Source organism: Kogia breviceps, chromosome 1 (assembly GCF_026419965.1).
Source record: "Kogia breviceps isolate mKogBre1 chromosome 1, mKogBre1 haplotype 1, whole genome shotgun sequence".
Classification (NCBI taxonomy): domain Eukaryota; kingdom Metazoa; phylum Chordata; class Mammalia; order Artiodactyla; family Physeteridae; genus Kogia; species Kogia breviceps.
This window is the reverse complement of record NC_081310.1, coordinates 24,159,198-24,180,395: the sequence shown is the minus strand read 5'-3', so window position 1 is coordinate 24,180,395 and position 21,198 is coordinate 24,159,198. Positions and strand designations below refer to the sequence as shown.

Below are 21,198 nucleotides of genomic sequence, written 5' to 3'. Positions count from 1 at the left end.
TTTTTTTTGGTGTTTTTGTTTTGGCCGTTTACTTACTCTTTCGGCATTCATTCAGCCTGTTTTTATTGAGCGATCTTTTTAATATCAGGTGCTAGTCTAAATGCTGGGGATACAGATGTGGCGGAGAGACACACACACACACACACACACACACACACACACACACACACACACACACACACACACACACACACACACACACACACACACACACACACACACACACACACACACACACACACACACACACACACACACCCTACCCATGTTCCCCGTGGTGGGAACATCTCAGTTAGGAGTCAGTCGCCTTTAACTCTGGTTGTCAGTTTCCCACCCTACTGCCCTGTCATACAGACAGCACCTATTAGAGTTTCGGGCATACTTCGTTCTTCACCTTCAGCTTCATCTCACTTCCTTATACTTCCACACAGAGCCCTGTTTTTGGAACCCGTTTTGTTTGTGGTTGGTACAGAAGATACCATGTAGGCTGGACTCTCCCACAGCTCTTTTGCTGCCAATCGCAAATTCAGAATCTTGACCAAAGAGCTTTTTGGTCTTTCTTTACTTTTCCAAGAGAAATACTTTCACGACTAAAATATATGCTTCCCTTTCTTCTTTTCTGTTCAACGAGACTGTACAGGTATAGCCGAGTTGTCTACCATTTGTAGTTCCCATATCAGGTTATTGCAGGAAATACACCTTGAGCCATGAAACCTGCAGTACTCTATTGACTAAGTTGATTCCAGTTATTTCCTTATTATGAACCTGAGTGTTCTTCCCTAGACTGTTTTTTTACCTCTGTCCTCTTTTGTTTCATTATGTTGATGTTAACTCCCCTCCTCATAATTTTATCATATGTAGTTGTTTAATCATTGATGAGAAACTACTTTCATAGTGTAATAGTATAATTCTTCCTGGAGAGCAGGTCAGAAAATTCGTCTTCTCAGTATCTGAAAACTTGTAAAATTGGCATTTTGCATAGAGTTGTCATTTACACATTCCTTACCTTAGATTTTCTTTTAAAAGGTTAGTAATGTGTTTTATTAACTTTTAGTCTTAACTCAATTTTCCTCATAGTTTTTTCCATTTTTTAAATTACCTGGTTAAAAACAGTTTTATCTTTTGTTTGAGAGGGAGAGTTAGCTTTTAGTATTTTTAGTAAATTTTCCGTCATGGTTATTATGAAAAAAAGGTCTGGGCGATCTAATACTGTATTGGGATTTGCTTAAAACAATTTATTTCTTATTTTAGGAAGGCCGACACTGTCATCTGAAGTTGGAATAATAATTTGTGATATCACTAATCCAGCCTCACTTGATGAAATGGCTAAACAGGCCACAGTTGTCCTCAATTGTGTAGGACCAGTAAGTAATCTGCCCTTCTTTCAATCAGAACAAACAATCTATTCATTTCTAGCAGAATCTGGTATTTTATATTCCAAAGAAACATAAGGGCAGGGGACAGAAGAATTGATTCAGGGCCTAACCCCGTATGGAGAGTTTTTACTTCTCATGAGAAGCAAATGGATATGACCAGTCTCCTGAGAGAGAGAGTGACACTAGACTCCAGGAATGTGTGCCGGTTTATTTAGTGGTTACAGCTATAATTGCCAAACTTTTTTTTGTGCTGCATGCCCCTTAACTAAAAAAGTTTGAGCATGTACCCATAATTTACTTTTTATTTGTTTTTAAATTACATTCTGTCTTACTGTACCAGTACATATGTTAGTGCATGTACAAAGAAAGATATTAAAAAAGGATTTGTTCATTCAATAAATGTTTATTGAGTGTTTATTATATGTACACTGAACTAGTCTACGGACATAATGGTGAATAAAACAGAAAGCCCCTCATGGAGCTTACAGTCCAGTGGGGAGACAGAAAAATAATAGTAAGTGACAGGTGCTTTGAAGAAAAATAAAACAGGGAAGGGAGATAAAAAGATAGGCACACCAGTCTCTATTAGATGGATGGTCAGGGAAGGTCTCTGTGAGGAATTGAAATTTGCATAGGGACCTGAATGCAGTGAGGGAGTAAATCCTTTGAGTATTTGAGGAGAGGGTGTTCCGGGAAAGAGCAAATACAAAGGTCCTGAGATGAGCATGTGCTTGGCCTGACTGAGGGATGTGAGAGAGGCCAGCGTGGTTGGGCGTGAGCAGGGCAAAGAGGTGGGGAGTTAGATTGGAGAAGTACCTAGGAACTAGGTGGTTAGGTCTGCAAGGTCAAGATCAGGGTTTGGGTTTCCTTCTAAATATGAAAGAGCCATTGAATGGTTAAAAGCAAGGGCATGATTTGATTTACGTATTTGAAGTTCTTTGGCTTCTGAGAGGAAAAATAGGTGGTAGGGAACCAACAGTGGAATGGGGCAAGCAAGCCAATCACAGGGTCGGAGTGTTAGAGGTGGTGAGAAGTGGTTGAAAGCAGATATTCTGAAAGGAGAACCTCTAGCTGCTGCTATTGGACTGGATGTGAAAGAGACACTTGTGGTCTGTGTAACAGGGTGAATGTTGGTGACATTTATGGATCTGAGGAAGCTTTCTCAATTGTCAAAACATTTGGAAACTAAGCATCTAGAAAACTGTTGATAATTTCATCGAATGAAACCAGAAAGGTTTTTGATTGTCATCAAATGAAATGTATTTCTATTGTTTATTTCATTAACTAGTTTAGAATGTGGTCTGTGGTTCGTTGCTTGAATCACTGTCTTATATACATCCTCAGCCAGCTTGTCCCTCCCTCCGAAGAAACCCCAGCCCTGGTTATTCCAGCTCACTGCTTACTCTACCTGAACATGTGTAACCCAGTCTGGCTGGACAAAAATGCATCCAGATGCTGACTAGTCCCACTTTAAATATGTGGTTACAAACCTCACGTGCAGCCTCAGTACCTCCAGCAATTCTAATCTATTTTCCTAGGCTATTTTCTCTCCTACTCACTGAAGCAGCTGTTTTATAACTTCTTTTTTTTCCTCATACTTTTAGCATCCCACCCCTTTCTTCCTTTTTCTTCACTCTTGCCTCGTGATTTTCTTCCTTCCTTCTTTCCTTTCTCCCTCCCTCCCTTCCTTTCTTTCTTTCCTTTTTTTTTAAACTATGAACATACACACTGTCAGAAGAGAATTTATACCACCAGATCTTCCTATTTGCATTGTATCCTGACTCTGCCTTATCTTCTTTTACAGGGAAAAACTAGCCCTGCTTCTCATGGATACAGTATTCAAAGACTTTATATGTACAGGTTTACAGTTCCACATATTCTTATTCTCATCAAATTTTGCCTAGTGATTGGATTATTTCTCTCAACATACAAATATGGGATTATATCTCCCATTTAAAGAAAAACTTCTCTGAATTCTGCATGCTCCTCTAACTACTCCCATTTTTCTGTCCCCTTTTTAGCAAAACTCCTTGAAAGAGTTTGCCTTACTTACTGTCCCTACTCCCTCACCTCCTCCTCTATCTAGTTTTGTCAGGCTTGTATCCGTACTCCTTAAATGAAACTACTCTGCCAGCATCCCTGTCCTGTCAAATCCAATCGTCAGTTCTCAGTGCTCATCTTAATCAGACCTCTCAGCATTTGTGACAATTGATCACTTTTTCCTTTCTTCACTTGGTATCTGAATTCTTGCCCTCTCCTAGTTTTCTTTTTCTCTACCACCTTTGCCTCTGTCTCCTCTGTTGGATCTTTTTATCCTCCTGTGAATGCCATAGGTCTCAGAGCTTAAGCCTTAGAAACTCTTTTCTGTTTATATTCCCTGGACCATTTTTTTAATATTATTATGTGGTAAAATATACATAACATAAAATTTAGCATTTTAACCATTTTTAAGTATACACTTCAATGACATTAAGTACATTCACAATCTTATATAACTGTCACCTCTTTATTTCCAGAACGTTTTCACCATCCCAAACAGAAACTAACTGGGCCAGTATTTTTTTTGTGTGTGTGGTATGCGGGCCCCCCACTGTTGAGGCCTCTCCCGTTGCGGAGCACAGGCTCCGGACGCGCAGGCTCAGCTGCCATGGCTCACGGGCCCAGCCGCTCCGCGGCATGTGGGATCCTCCCGGACCGGGGCACGAACCCTTGTCCCCCGCATCGGCAGGCGGACTCCCAACCACTGCGCCACCAGGGAAGCCCACGGGCCAGTATTTTTTAAACTTTGTGAAATCAGTTCAGTAGGTTAAGACTAGGCATTGAAAAAAAAATCAGATAGACTGAAATAGAAAATAGGGTGAATTACACATAATACAGGTAAGTATTGGTTCATGAAGGTTTTGTGTCAGATATATTTGTGTTTGGAGCTACCATGTGAAATGAATTTCTTAGGGTGGGGTTGTAGTCAGAAAGAATTGAAAGCCATGGCTTTCAATACCATCTGTTTCCTGATGATGCCTATAATAATTTATTCCCACTAAGGAACTACCCCTTAAACTCCAAACTGGTGGATTGAATTACCTTCTGGATGTTTCCAGTTGGATGGTTTATAGGCATCTCTAGCTTTTTGCCCCAAAACATGCTCCTCCCTAAGCTCTACTTGGAAGGTCGTTTTCACTTTGTAATATGGATTATACTCCCAGGGGTAGACTCCAGTTTACCAGTTTTGGTGTCATAATTTGTTTCTTTGAAGGTATTTTTTTTTACCCATTTTGTGAAGGTCTCTTTAGTGAGAGCTAAATGATAGCTGTAAAACTAGTCAGGCATATGTAAACAAGTATTATGTCAAAATATATAGAAAATGACTGAATGAATACTTGTAAGCATTATTCTTTATTGTCTCCTGTGCTAGGAAGTGGAGGGGGAAAAACTGCTGTTGAGAGAAAGATGATGAATCTGATTTTGGATGTGTTGAAACTGAGGTGTCTGCTAGATATTTTTGAATTGAGATAGGAAATGCGTACTATATTGTGGGATTATTTTTTTTAAGCAAGTGAGGAAGTCAGGGTGAAGAGGAAATAGAGGAGAGAAAAAGAAGCCAAAGTGAAATTCGTTTTGCCCCATGTCCTGTGCTCTTGCGGGTCCTGAAGTTTATAACAGAAGCCACAGAGGAGGCAGCCTCATCAGTGAGCAGCTCTGGAGATAGGAGTTGGACGTCATCAGCATTCATGTTGTAGTTGAAATCCAGAAAGTTGGTGAGATTTTCCAGGGAGAATGTCTAGGGAGGTGATTCTCCACCTCTAACGTACGTAAGAGTCACCAGTGAGGCTCATTTAAAATGCAGGTTACTGCAGTCTACCCCAGAAAAACTTATTACTGGAGGGAGTTGGGGTGGGACTGAGTAACCAGCATGTTTAATGAGCGACCCAGCTGATTCTGACCCAGGTGAACTACGGGGCAACTTGAGGTATTCGGGGGTAAGATAACCAGGAGGCCAAGGAAATTGCTAAGTGAGTTTCAAATGGATATATGTAAAGATTACCCAAGATGATCCATTGGGTACAGAAAGAAAATAGAGCTTTGACTTGTACTTATTTTAATTTCAACTTTATGTCCATTTTATGTATGTTTAAAGTGTATATTTTATTAGTATAGTAGTCCATGTATGTCATTTGTAAATAAATTCATACAATTAAGTAGATGATGGATTTAGAATGTGAACTTGGGTCCTGCTGCCTTGAAAGCCCTTGTTTGTTCTGTTGTACTACGTTGCCTCAGAAGTTAAGTGCTTCAGTAATTTTTCATGATTGGTGAATCGCAGAGGATGAACTAGAACTTAAGCACACTTTTCTAGTCCTGTAATTCCAGTGTCATTTGCTGTTTTTAAGAAGGGGGAGGAGGATGTGGAGATGAGGCTGTGGAGTCAGGTAGAGAGGAGCCTAAGTGACCCACTTGAAAAGGTCAATCCCTGTAGTGCCCTTTTTCTTCTTCTTAAGTGTCCCTTTACCTGTTTCTTGAAGGCTAGAAGAAGCAGACCATCTCCTTTCTCCATCTTTTGCTGTGAGGAATGAGAGGAGCAGAGGAGTTTATGCTTCCACTTACCCTTCCCTCACAAAGGGAAAATTTGTCATGCTTCCTTTGAAATGGGACTGACTCTGATGTATTAACTATTATATAAAAATTTTTAAATTTTAATTCCTTGAGTTTGAGCAACAAATAGTTTGGGAGATCCAAAATCATACAGGCTCAGAATAGCTACTTTGTACGATATTGAACTTATCCCCTCCAAACCTCTTTGTCCTTTCTTTATTTTGCTGATACTTTCATTAGTTGTTGGTCCCCATGTCCAGCTAATCAAGAAGTCCAGTCATTTCTGTCTTTTAAGTATATCTCACTCTTAGTATATCCTTCCGCTTCCTTAGTTTTGTCCTTCATTTCTTACTTGCCATGAGTTTTGTTTTTCAATGCCACAAGCAGAGTGATATGTCTGTGTTATAAATGTTCCACCACTGTCCTGTTTAAAATACTCTAGGAGGGCTCAGCAATGCAGAAAAGATAAAGTTCAATCTTGATAACATGGCACTCAGGGTCGTTCCTGATCTGGCCCAAGTGTTTCTTTCCAGACTCATCTCTTACCACTTCCCTCTCCACTACTCTGTGCTTCAGGTATCCTGAGCATCACCCTTTTTTTACACTTTTACATATAAATTTTCATTTATTTGGATTTTCTTTTTCCTGGCAAATCCTTACTGTTCCTCAGAATTCAACTCAAATGAGTCACTTCTTTTATAAAACTTCCGACTTTGTCTTCAGTTAGAGGTAATTCCATCATGCTTTTATTTACACTGTGAGAGTCAGTAAATTGCAGTTACATTATTTTCTCATTTTCTCATTAGGCTACTTTATTAATAATATTTGATTTCTTAATACTTCCAATACTCAATGGTATTCCTTCATTTAAGCTTGCTGAGTAAGAGTAAACTGTTGGTTTTCTTTATTCTCCCAGTACCGATTTTATGGAGAACCTGTAGTAAAAGCATGTGTTGAAAATGGAACTAGCTGTATTGACATCTGTGGAGAACCTCAGGTATGTAAAATGGAAAAGAAGGAACAAAATTAACAATACAACTTTCTGTTAAAGTGAAAAACATTTAGTGTCATTTTGCAGACAGATTTTAGAAGGTGATGACTCTGTAGCATTTAGAGATGGTATTTCATTGAAAGCTTGAAGGAGAGCATGATGGTAAGGTCTTAGCTTCAGTTTTCTTGAATTTTTCTTCCCTACATCCTGATGTCTTCCATGGCCTTTGTGTATAGGATGTGTTGATTTATATTGCTACTGCATGCTGTAAACAGAATTAATTAAAATAAAACTTGCTCAGAGTCATGCAACCATTAAGTAGAAAAACTAGGACTTGCATTGAGGTTTGCCTGAATTAACACTGTAGGAAGTGGAGTGTTAATAAGCACTGAGCTACACTGGCTCCTTTATACCTGTAACCTCATGTGTCCCTATAGTCTCTGCTGAGTACCATCCTCAGTGTGCCGGTATATACATACTTAGAACTTATCAGTTGGTGATGTATATTGGAAAGTGTTAAGAAAGTGTAAATTAACAAGACTGATGAAAGAAGAGGTAGGAAATATGAATGTAAAAGAAACTGATTCCTATCTTATTTAAAGTATTCTAGAGCAAAGAAAATGGTGGAAAGCTTCTAAGTTATCTTATAAAGTACCATGAATGTGGCATCAAAACCTAGTAATGATCCAGAATATATATGTCAAAAATACAAATTTAAATAACCCAATTTAAAATGGGCAAAGGGAAGAAAAGAGGCAAATCACCTGTGCAGAATTCCACATAATTCACATAACTACTGTGCCCTTGAGGAGGGGGAGCTTCACTCCTCCCTCGTGATGTGTGGGCTGCACAGTCACTACCTTCCAGTGAGTACAGTATGGAAGGGGGTGGGGAGAGAAGAACTGTACCGTGAAGACACCAGACAAATGCCACCTCAGCCAGGTGTTCAGGGTCAACATCACCAGTGAGAGATTATGTTGATAGCATGTACTCTTTTTTTTTTAAATGATTTACAATATTGTGTTAGTTTCAGATATACAGCAAAGTGTTTCAGCTATATATGTATATTTTTTCAGATATTTTTCCATTATAGGGTATTACAAGATACTGAATATAGTTCCCTGTGCTATACAGTAAATCCTTGTTGTTTATCTATTTTATACATAGTAGTGTGCATCTTTTAATCCCATACTCCTAATTTATCCATCTCTCCCTCCCTCCCACTTTGATAACCATAAGTTTATTTTCTATGTCTGTGAGATAGTATGTACTCTTGATATGACATCAGGAAATGGCACTTTACCCCGTCTTCCTCCCCAAAACCTGTAACTCTAGTGTAGTCATGAGAAAATCATGCCATAATTTCCAATAGAAGGGCATTCTTCGAAGTACCTGACCTCTACTGTAAAGTTCATCAAAACCCAGGAAAGTCTGAGAAACCATCACAGCCAGCGGAGCCTAAGGAGACATGACAACTAAATGTAGTATGGTATCCTGAATGGGATCCTGGACAGAAGAAGGACATTAGATAAAAACTGAGGAAACCTGAACAAAATAGGGACTTTAGTTAGTAATGATGTATCAATATTGGTTCATTAATTATAATAAATGTTAACGTAAAAGATGTAATGATAAGGTTAACTGAGTGTGGAGTACCTAGGAACTCTCTAGTACTCAATTTTTTTCTGTAATTCTAAAACTTTAAAAAAAAAAAACAGGCAAAGAATTTGAACAGACATTATTCCCTTCTTGCGTTCCCTCCTTTCCTACCACTCTTTCTACTTACATACGTGCACAGATATATGTCTGTAATGATGTTCATCTGGAAGATTTGATTTGGGGTAACCTTTTTTTGTTTTCTTTGTATTTTTCTATATTAATTTTTCATAATAGGTATTACTTTTGCATTTAAAAGTCATTTTAAAAAATGAATTAAGTCAGATCTGCATACCTCTCACACCACCTGGAACATAGTAGGTATGTTTGCTGAGTAAGTGCCAACTATTTGACAGTTAATATTTTGCTGCAGAGCCATCTTGGTTAACATTTTCACAGTTTAATTGCTTTGTTTTTAAAGGTAAATCATTTAATTTTGGTCTAGATGTTTCTCCATAGCTCTGATTTAGATCTTTTGTCTTGAATCTTTAGTTTCTGGAACTAATGTATTGGAAGTATCATGAGAAAGCTGCAGAAAAAGGGGCTTATATCGTTGGAAGCAGTGGCTTTGACTCCATTCCAGCAGATCTGGGAGTAATATATACCAGAAATAAAATGAATGGTAATTATTGATCAAGAAGCAATAATGGAATTTAAAATAGAGGTGTTTCATGTTTGTAATTGTGGTGAACTAAAATCTTCTTTAGAAAAGAAACAACTATTAATGGGTAGTATTAAAACACATACTTTGTTTTTAATATAGCTGTATTTGTTAGAAAATGATATTGACACTATTGTTTTTTGAGGTATGGATAGTACTATAAGTGTTCTAAAAGAAGGAATTCTCCATTAGAATTTAGTTGTGGTTATAGCTATACAATTGCTGGAAAAAAATTTTTGGCAGGGATTACAAATTCAAACTTGCTTTGTTTAGGAATTAATACATCTTAAAAGTATGATTTATACACATACTATAGTTGGAAAGTTTTAATTTTTTTTAAACGAACAAAGCTAGAAAGTATTGAACAAGGTTTTTGACATCTTTTTTAGCTCATTTATAAAATGGAGACAATAAGAATGGAAAAAAATCACTATTATAGTAAAACAGTGGAATGTTATACATATATAAAAAGTGTTCCTTTATAAAATGACCTGAAGCAGATAAGTCCAGTTCTATATAAACCATTCTAGAGCTTAAAAATATGGAAAGTGTTCCGGTTTATGTTAGAACGGTAACTATGAAACCAAAGCTCAACAAAGGTAACACGCATGCCCGCCATTTATTGAATACTTTCTCAACACAGTGAATGTCAGAAAGCAGTAGCCGGGCTTCCCTGGTGGCGCAGTGGTTGAGAGTCCGCCTGCCGATGCAGGGGACGCGGGTTCGTGCCCCGGTCCGGGAAGATCCCACGTGCCGCGGAGCGGCTGGGCCCGTGAGCCATGGCCGCTGAGCCTGCGCATCCGGAACCTGTGCTCCGCAACGGGAGAGGCCACAACAGTGAGAGGCCCGCGTACCACAAAAAAAAAAAAAGAAAGCAGTAGCCAACATAATACTTAATGATGAAATGCTGGAACCATTCCCAATAAAGAGAAGGGCATGAATTGAACGTCTTTAAAATATTTATTTAGTCTTCAACCCATGGATCTGGTATATTTCCATTTATTAAAAAACTTACTAAAAAAAATCTCCATTTACTGAAAAAGTTTAGAGTATTTTTCATGGTGATCCTACATGTTTCTTATTGAGGTTATTCTTAAATATTTAATAGTTGTTATTTTGAATAGGTCCTTTTTTATTTTTAAGGGAGAAATATTACTTTAAGGTTTATTTTAAAACTTTTTTCAGATACTAAAACCTAGGAGTCAGCATTTAACAAATACCCCAGCTAATTGTTGATTCAGGTGGCTCACATTTCATTGCATACTGCCTTAGGCAATACATGTTCTTTCTGTGCAGCAGGGTTAGATCAAAGAGCCATGTATCCAGGCCATTTTCTCTTAACAACTCTCAGAATCCTCTCCAGTGAATTAGAGTTTAATGATCTATTATTCTTGGTTTTTGACAGTGTCAGATAAGTGTTATTTATGTGGCTTCAGTTCTTTTCTGCTGTAACATTGTGGATGGTGTGGTTATTTGTTACCTTTGCTCAGTGTCAACTTTCTAAGGCCCCACGGCTTTAATTTTCTCTTGGAATTAAAACTAGGAATACAATCTCTTAACAAATTGGTATATTTTATCAGATTTTGAGAACTAGCTAGCCCATTATGTTTTTCTTTTGTCTTACTGCTCTCAATAAGCTCAAAGATTAATTAAATACTTAGCCACTATACGTATGTATTAGTCCTCATGGTTAATATAATTGATTTCTCCCCTTTTTTTCTGGCCTTGGTTTTCCACTTTGTTTTTACTCATTATATTTTTATTTCATTTAACTAGCCTTACTTTAAGTATTTAATAAGCCATCACAAAGGCCCATTTTGGTAGGGTTTCTGTATATTTATTGTAAGTCACTACTAATGAGTCTTCTTGAAAGCTCTCATATTGGAAAATAGAATAATTCCCATAGATGTAGTTTTGAGAACTGATGGTCTTCCAGAATCAGTGAGCTAAATTGTTGCCTTATTGGAAGAGATTTTTTTGCAATGTCAGTTTGAATACTAGAAAAGATTTTGTGAGTACCAGCAGTTAATTTATACTAAGCTACTATTTTTCCGATAATTTATCTGGCTTTAGCTGCTCCTTAAATCTGTTTAGAATAACCTAATAATACTGTTATAGCACAGATTTTCCTCATTATATCAGCTGTAGGCCTAATAAAAATGTTCTCTAAATGAATAGGAATAGCTTATTATTACTTATTCTGGGTTAATAGATTTTTATTTGATTTTACTTTTACGATTTTCCTTCTCTTTTAGGTACACTGACTGCTGTGGAAAGTTTCCTGACTATACATTCAGGACCTGAGGTTAGTTTTTGTTTTGTCATGTGTTTTCTATGTTAATATTTAAAACATTTTGGAAATGATACTTGCCTGTTAAAAAGGTTTAGATTAATTAAATTGTATATACAGTTGTAATTTTTAGTGTATGAAAGTCACTGTTTAATTTTTAAAAGTAAAGATTGCTGAGAGTTATTTTGACTTCAAATAGAATTTGTTTAAAACTGCACAGTTCATTATTAGAATGAGCCATCATCCTAACACTAAAGATCTGTCATTGTTAAAGTGATGAATGTTGTCAGCCTAGAAAATTATCACCTTAGTGCAAATCAGTGCATTTTTATTATGTGCCTAACTTGGCATTAGGTGCTCTTATGGCCGTACGAGAAATGTATAATGTAAATGTAATCTCACTGAATTTATGGTCTATTTGGGAGCATAAGATAGTTGCATTTCTGGGAAAGGACCATGTTTTGTGGTAGTAGTTTTACTGCCAGTAGTGTCTAACCCAATTCTCTGTCTATACTTGAGGCTTCATAAGTATTTATTCTCTTTAAAAAATATTCAGTATTTCAAATATCATGTAATGCACATATATATAGTAGTGCAAGATAGTGTGACACATAATGAACAACATGCAAACCCTTAAAGAGGTAATAATTTAGACCAGCAGGAGACAAAAATTGTTATTAAAGAGATCAGATGAAATATTATAGGATTCTGAGAATGGGGAGTTATATCTAGCTGGGAGGCCAGAGATCAAGGACTTTTTGGAGAAGCTGGGATATGGAATTTTAAAGGTTGGTGCTGAGGAGATGTGGATAAGGGAGAGGAAATAGTTTAATAAAGATGTAACTGTAGGGTGGAGTGGAGCATGTTTAAGTAATGGTTTTATTTGTCTGGATTGTAGGTTCAGGTGAATAAACATGAAGAACTATATAAAACTTGCTAAAGTTTGTGGTTACAGATAATATCCACTAGAGTATCAGAATAAAGGGAAGTGATAGTGGGCCTGAGTAATTTGGGAATGCCTCATAGAAGCCTTATTAAGTTGAACCTTGAAAAGTGAATAGCATTTGGAAGGTGAGAGGCAGCAACCTAAACAAAGGCTCAGAAATGAGGAAGAAAGACATGCTTGGAGCTCTGGGGAACATGAGTTAGAAAGCCAACTCAACCTGCTTTAAACCAACAAAACAGAAAGGAATTTATTGATTCATGTAACCAAACATCTGCAAGTAAACAGTATGGCTGGATCTGGATGTTCAAATGGTCTTATCGGAACTCATTTTTTTCTCTTCATCTTCCTGTCTCTGCATTACTTCTGTGCTCCTCAGTGTAGGCTCTCACAATCTGGGTGGGGGAAGGTGCTGGCAGCCCCAGGTATGCATTGTCCATAAGGTTCATGATTTCCCAGGAACAGCTAGCAGAGTGTGAATATTCAAAGATGGGGAAGATTAGTCAAGTATTGGGTCATTTGGTCATTCTTGAGCCAAACAGTGTGACCTGGGGTCATGGAGTAATAAGGTTGCCCAGGCCTGGGTCATGGGCCTCTGGAGAGGGAATCATAGGGCCAAGCCCTTCTCAACAACACGTAACAAACTCCCAATAGGAAAGAGAGTTTTGTAAGCAGAACATAGGGTAGGGGAATTAAGAATTCCCTGCAGGAAATTAATGCAGGACTGACAAAAAAACAGATGTCCACTACAGGGAGATAGAAAACAGAGCTAGAAAAGAGGCTTCCTTTGAAAGAGGAGCAGAAGATGATCTGTAGCGGAAGATGATAATAGTGTCTCCTTCATATGGTTGTTATGAGGATTAAATTAGTCAATGAATATAAATCAGAACAGTGGTTGGCACTTAGTAATCACTCAATAAATGTTATTAAGTCCTATTATTGTAAGGACTCAAAGTTGGGCCTTAATCAGAACCAGACATTTGAAAACATCTAGTCAGTGCATCTCCTCCTCATTCCTCTTAAAGCAAACTACGGAGCCTTAATTTCACAAGGATGGACAAAGATAACTCCCTTGATTCTATGCATCCCTTGGCAGAGGATTGTTCTCCTACTCCTTATCCTACTTTTCCCCTTAAGCTTTTGTTACTTTACATAAAAAATTGAATCTTAAACTATGTTTTAGACCATAAAGCAAGACTCAAAAGAATTTCAGAGAGTTGGAATCATATACTCAAGGACAGTGCTGTCCAGTAAATCTTCCCACAGTGATGAAGGTGTTCCATATGTGCTATATAATGGCTTCCATACCAGATAGTGCAGCTCCAGAGCAGGGTCAGCCCATGGCCTACTTTTATATGGCTGTAAGCTAAGAATAATTTTAATATATTTAAAGGGCTATAATAAAAAAACAATATGCAGCAGAGACCAGTTGTGGCCTGCACAGCCTAAAATATTTAGTTTGACCTTTTACAGAAATAGTTTGCCAACCCCCGTTCTAGAGTATGTTTTAGACTATAATAAAATTATACTAGAAATCAGTGAAGAGATAATAAGAATTCAATGTCTTCACTTCTTATAGGTTGTTAGGATTTTCTTTATATTCTTAAGTCAGTTTTGTTAGTTTGTGTCTGTGTTAGTTTCTTAGGACTCCGGTAAAAAAGTACCACAAACTGGGTTGCTTAAACAAGGGAAACATTGTTCCCACAGTTCTGGAGGCTAGAAGTCCATGATTAAGATATTGGCAGGTTTGGTTTCTTCTGAGGGCTGTGAGGGAGAATCTGTTCCATGTTTCTCTCGTAGCTTCTGGTGGTTTGCTTGCAATCCTTGGTGTTCCTTTGTTGTAGATGCATCACTCAGACCTCTCTTTCATCTTCATATGATGTGTGTATGTTCACATTTCTCCTTTTTATAAGGACACCAATGGTTTGGGGTTGGAGGCCCACTTCCTCCAATATGTATGACCTCAACTTAACTAGTTACATCTACAACAACCCTGCTTATAAATAAGGTTACATTCTGAGGTACCGGGGTTTAGGCCTTCTACATATAAATATGGGGTGGGTACAAAATTGAATCCATAACAGTGTCTTTCTAGGAGTTTGTCCATTTCATCTAGGTTGTTTAATTTGTTGGCATACAGTTGTTCATAGTATTCCCTTATATTCTTTTTTATTTCTGTAAGATTGGTAATGCCCCTTCTTTTATTCCTGATTTTAGTAATGTGAGTTCTCTCTCTCTCTCTCTTTCTTCTTCTGTCTCTCTCTCTCTGTCAGTCTAGCTAAAGGTTTTTCAATTTGGTTGATTTCTTCAAAGAACCACCTTTTGGTTTCATTGATTTTCTCTATTGTTTTTCTATTCTCTGTTTCATTTATTTCCACTCTAGTTTTTATTGTTGCTGGATACAACAGTAATATAAAAATCAATTGCATTTCTGTATACCAGCCACAGTGAGAAAATGATTTTTTTAAAAAGAGACCATTTATAGTAGCATTAAAAAAATCAAGTACTGGGCTTCCCTGGTGGCGCAGTGGTTGAGAATCCACCTGCCGATGCAGGAGACACGGGTTCGTGCCCTGGTCCGGGAAGATCCCACATGCCGTGGAGCAACTAAGCCCGTGAGCCATGGCCGCTGAGCCTGTGCGTCCGGAGCCTGTGCTCCGCAACGGGAGAGGCCACAACAGTGAGAGGCCCGCATACCGCAAAAAAAAAAAAAAAAAAAAAAAAAAAATCAAGTACTTAAGAATAAATGATATAAAATAAAATCTACAAGATTTCTGTGAAGAAAACTATAAAATGTTATTGAGTGACCTTAAAGAAGACAAATAAATGGAAGAATCCACCATATTTATGGATTGGAAGACTTGATTTTGTTAAAATGTCAGTTTTCCTTAAATTAATTTTCAATCCCATATAATTCCAATCAAAATCACAAACAGGTTTTTTTTTGCTTGCTTGTTTTGTTTTAGTATGCAACTTGACAAACTAATTCTAAAATGTATATGGAAATGCAGAGGGCCAAGAATAGTCAACACTTTCTTAAAGGAGAATAAGGTTAAAGGATGCTCTTGAATATCAAGACATTATTAAAATAGATGGAGAGATATACCATGTTCTTGGATTAGAAGAATCAACATTGTGAAAATGACTACTACCCAAAGCAATCTACAGATTCAATGCAATCCCTATCAAACTACCACTGGCATTTTTCACAGAACTAGAACAAAAAATTTCACAATTTGTATGGAAACTCAAAAGACCCCGAATAGCCAAAGCAATCTTGAGAACGAAAAATGGAGCTGGAGGACTCAGGCTCCCTGATTTCAGACTATACTACAAAGCTACAGTAATCAAGACAGTATGGTACTGGCACAAAAACAGAAATATAGATCAATGGAACAGGACAGAAAGCCCACAGATAGACCCACACACATATGGTCACCTTATCTTTGATAAAGGAGGCAAGAATATACAGTGGAGAAAAGACAGCCTCTTCAATAAGTGGTGCTGGGAAAACTGGACCAGGTACATGTAAAAGTATGAGATTAGAACACTCCCTAACACCATACACGAAAATAAGCTCAAAATGGATTAAAGACCTAAATGTAAGGCCAGACACTATCAAACTCTTAGAGGAAAACATAGGCAGAACACTCTATGACATAAATCACAGCAAGATCCTTTTTGACCCACCTCCTAGAGAAATGGAAATAAAAACAAAAATAAACAAATGGGACCTAAAGAAACATAAAAGCTTCTGCACAGCAAACGAAACCATAAACAAGACCAAAAGACAGCTCTCAGAATGGGAGAAAATATTTGCAAATGAAGCAACTGACTAAGGATTAATCTCCAAAATTTACAAGCAGCTCATGCAGCTCAATAACAAAAAAACAAACAACCCAATCCAAAAATGGGCAGAAGACCTTAATAGGCATTTCTCCGAAGAAGATATACAGATTGCCAACAAACACATAAAAGAATGCTCAACATCATTAATCATTAGAGAAATGCAAATCAAAACTACAATGAGATATCATCTCACAGCGGTCAGAATGGCCATCATCAAAAAATCTAGAAACAATAAATGCTGGAGAGGGTGTGGAGAAAAGGGAACACTTGCATGGCTGGTGGGAATGTAAATTGACACAGCCACTATGGAGAACAGTATGGAGGTTCCTTAAAAACTACAAATAGAACTACCATACGACCCAGCAATCCCACTACTGGGCATATACCCTGAGAAAACAATAATTCAAAAAGAGTCATGTACCAAAATGTTCATCGCAGCTCTATTTACAGTAGCCAGGACATGGAAGCAACCTAAGTGTCCATCGACAGATGAATGGATAAAGAAGATGTGGCACATATATACAATGGAATATTACTCAGCCATAAAAATAAACAAAATTGATTTATCTGTAGTGAGGTGGATGGGCCTAGAGTGTGTCAAACAGAGTGAAGTAAGTCAGAAAGAGAAAAACAAATACCGTATGCTAACACATGTAAATGGAAGTTAAGAAAAAAAAAAAAGTTCATGAAGAGCATAGGGGTAAGATGGAATAAAGACACAGACCTACTAGAGAATGGACTTGAGGATATGCGGAGGGGGAAGGGTAAGCTGTGACAAAGTGAGAGAGTGGCATGGACATATATACACTACCAAACGTAAAATAGCTAGCTAGTGGGAAGCGGCCGAATAGCGCAAGGAGATCAGCTCGGTGGTTTGTGACCACCTAGAGGGGTGGGATAGGGAGGGTGGGAGGGAGGGAGACGCAAGAGGAAGAGATATGGCAACATATGTATATGTATAACTGATTCACTTCGTTATAAAGCAGAAACTAACACACCATTGTAAAGAATTATACTCCAATAAAGATGTTAAAGAAAAACAAAAGAACTTTTTTTTTTTTTTTTTTCGGTACGCGGGCCTCTCACTGTTGTGGCCTCTCCCGTTGCGGAGCACAGGCTCCGGACGCACAGGCTCAGCGGCCATGGCTCATGGGCCCAGCTGCTCTGCAGCATGTGGGATCCTCCTGGACCGGGGCACGAACCCGTGTCCCCTGCATCAGCAGGCAGACTCTCAACCACTGCGCCACCAGGGAAGCCCCAAAAAATACATTATTAAGTCAGAGTGTTACATTGGCAGGGAGATATTGATAGGCCAGCAGATTAGGATAAAGTACTCAGAGTAGTTTGTGCATATATGAGCACTTGATTTATGGTAAAGGGTCTTTTTCAGGAGATGATGGGTATGTGGAAGCAATGAAATTGGACTCATACTTTGCACTGCACAAAAATCAAGTTTAGGTGGGTTATAGACCTAAATGCTTAAGGCAAAACAGTAGGCTTTAGAAGATGACATATTTCATGGCCTCAAGGTCAGGAATGGCTTCTTTTTTTTCCAGAAATACATTTTTTTTGTTAATTTATTTTTATTGAGGTATAATTGGCATATAACATTGTACTATTCAGGTGTACAACATAATAATTCAATGTTTATTTATATTACAAAATGATCACCACTACTTAGCATCCATCACCATGCTTAAGTTGTTTTTCTTGTGGTGAGAACTTGTTTTTATTTTTTTTGAAGTAACTTTTCTTTATTTGGAATCTGATTATCAGCAGCTCTTTATATGTTTATTTTTAAGCATATAAACGATTTTTTAAAATTTATTTATTTATCTTTGGCTGTGTTGGGTCTTTGTTGCTGCATGCGGGCTTTCTCTAGTTGTGTCGAGCGGGGGCTACTCTTCATTGCAGTGAGTGGGTTTCTCATTGCGGTGGCTTCTTTTGTTAAGGAACATGGGCTCTAGGTGCATGGGCTTCAGTAGTGTGGCACACGGGCTCAGTAGTTGTGGCTCATGGGCTCAGTAGTTGTGGCTCACGGGCTCTAGAGCACTGGCTCAGTAGTTTTGGTGCACGGGCTTAGTTGCTCCACGGCATGTGGAGTCTTCCTAGACCAGGGATTGTGTCCGTGTCCCCTGCATTGGCAGGCAGATTCTTAACCACTGCACCACCAGGGAAGTCCTAAGAACTTTTAAAATCATCTCTTCTGGCAAATTTCTAATTTGCTATATAATATAGACTGTAGTCACCATGTTGTACAGGGAATGACTGCTTGAAAAAGACACGGAAGGCATTAAATATTTTTTAAAAAGTGGAATACATTTAAAATTTTAAATTGAGTATGTCTTTTTATATCAAAAGACACCATTAAGAAAATGGAAGGTCAACAACAGAGTAGGAGGTCCTTCTAACACATCATGAACCCTAAGATCACAATTTTGAACAAAAGAAGCCAAACTCAAGGAATATACATTATATGGTTCCATTTCTGTAAAATTTAGAAATGGGCAAAACTCACTGCACTGTTTAGAAATGAATACTTAGGTGGTAAAACTCTTTAAAAAGCAAGGAATTTTCTTGATTACCACAAAGGCAGGACAGAAGGAGGGCCTTCTGGGTTTACATGATGTTAGCTTCATAATTACATTAAACTATACTTTTATGTCTTGTGCACTTTTCTTTCTATTTTTCAACAAAATGAAAGATTTTTACAATGGAATGTAATTTTTGCTTTTTTGATGGCTTATTTGTATGAGAAGATACTCTTAACGTTTTTAAAAAAACTATTTTCTCCTGATTTTTGGAAATCTTTGCAAATAGGTCAGATTGTCTAGGTGCAGATTGAGGATAGTTTCACAAATCAAACCCTTAAAACTTTTAGCTCTGATTTAGTTTTAACCAACAGAAGAAATTAATCTGTACCAAAATGGAAATTAGGTTGTTGTCTCTCTACCTTTTAGTTTCATCAAAGCTGTTATATGAAAACCTGAATCTTCTGATGGTTTTAGTGTTTCTTTTTTTCTGCTTAAAGCAATCAGTGATAAATAGTTGAGTGAAAATGATGAAGTGAAACTTATTAGAAAGAGCATAAATAATGGTAGGAGGAAAGAAGAAAGGGCATATGTTTGTAAATATATAATATATAAATAGGGTGTAAATAGTGAATCTGATCAAATTTAATGAGTTTTACTGCTGCCTAGCCAGTCATAAAAATTTATCTCAAGATTATTAAATAAGGGATTATGCCTTGCTCAAATAGAGGTGAAATGTTCTTTGTATCAATTATAAATTACTTGCTTTTACATTTTAGTAATTATCCCTTAAGACATGTTTCTTCTAATATTTTAATTTTATTGGAGTATAGTTAATTTACAATATTGTGTCAGTTTTAAGGGAAGTTGCTTTAACTCTTGAATTATTTTGTTAGGGGTTGTGCATTCATGATGGTACCTGGAAGTCAGCGGTTTATGGTTTTGGAGATCAGAGTAATTTGAAAAAACTACGAAATGAGTCCAATTTGAAGCCTGTCCCAATTGTTGGTCCAAAATTGAAAAGAAGGTATATTATCTCAAAATCTATTCTTCAGTTTATCTATCCATATTGTTGTTTATCTAACTGTTAATAACATATGCTACTAAGAAAAGCCTGGAGACTTTTATAGTGAGTTCAGGATTGTTTTCAAAGATAAATAAAATATAATTAATATGTTACCCTAAGTTTAAGTACTTCATATATAATAATATATTTGGATTCTGGGAAAATTCTGGAAAAAATCAGTTTTATGACTTCACTATCAGTATAAAAATTAAACATCAATTAAATTTCATGCAGTAAAAATGTGATGATCTCATGTATGTTAATCAACCTGTTAATAGTATTTGTATGTGAGAACTCTAAACTCAGAGTTTGGCTATTGAAATGAGTGTTCTTTTTATCATTATCTAGGGAAACTGATGGGGTATGAAACATGGTTAAACTATATGTGTTAAGTGCCCATGGTGTGAAGAATACTACATTGTTCCAACTTGTCACTTGTTTGGGTGCAGGTGTAGAGAACAAAGGACAAATACTGAAGTAAATTTTAATTAAGAGCAGATCTGCCATCTTTACTGTTATTATTAATTGCCTCAAGAAGAGTTAAAATTTTTATTCAGAAATTTACTAGTTAAAGTTGTGGTCACTGTAAATGGAGAAGATGCAACATGCTTGTGTCTTGCAGGTGGCCAGTTTCGTACTGCAAAGAACTCAACAGTTATTCCATTCCTTTCTTGGGAGCAGATGTGTCTGTTGTGAAGCGGACTCAGCGTTACTTGCACGAAAATTTAGAGCAATCACCTGTAAGTGTATATGATTTATTTTTTAATAAAGAGTATTCTATGTTTCAGTTCCCCTATCATTTTAATGTAGGATTTTTATGTTTATAAAGCAAAAAAAGAAAGAGATAAAATAGTGCATGTTTCAGTTTCTGGAAGCATAAAGAATTAGTAGTGTAGAACATTTTGCATTTTATGGGGATGGTATTAGCCTTCTCCCATAATTCAAATCTGACCTTCTGAATACCTTTTTAATGTAACACAATAGCAGCAAGTTCAATATAGGAAATCCTGGTATCGTAAACACCCAACAGTCCTGTTGAGAGTTTCAGCTGCTAGAATACTCTTTCTGTTGCTTATGGAGGTGTCTAGGTTCTTCTCTCTTATCTCCTTGCTACCTCTAGAGAACTATCCTACTCCATTTGGTGAGGGAAGTAATTCTTCCCACTGCTGAGGCCTGAAGAGGAAACTATCTCAAGTTTTAAAAAAAAAAGAGAGAGTATTTTCTTATAGAAGAGGTTGTAAGTGG

General features: G+C 37.2%; 1 protein-coding gene across 1 annotated transcript in view; it reads left to right on the top strand.

Annotated features, from left to right (window-relative positions):
- The window catches only part of SCCPDH (saccharopine dehydrogenase (putative)), a 49,439-nt gene that overhangs the window by 1,068 nt on the left and 27,173 nt on the right, over nt 1-21,198 (top strand). The window contains 6 exon segments of the mRNA XM_059068995.2: nt 1,252-1,364; nt 6,883-6,963; nt 9,106-9,235; nt 11,530-11,579; nt 19,784-19,914; nt 20,576-20,693. Coding sequence (XP_058924978.2) covers nt 1,252-1,364; nt 6,883-6,963; nt 9,106-9,235; nt 11,530-11,579; nt 19,784-19,914; nt 20,576-20,693 — 623 coding nt within the window.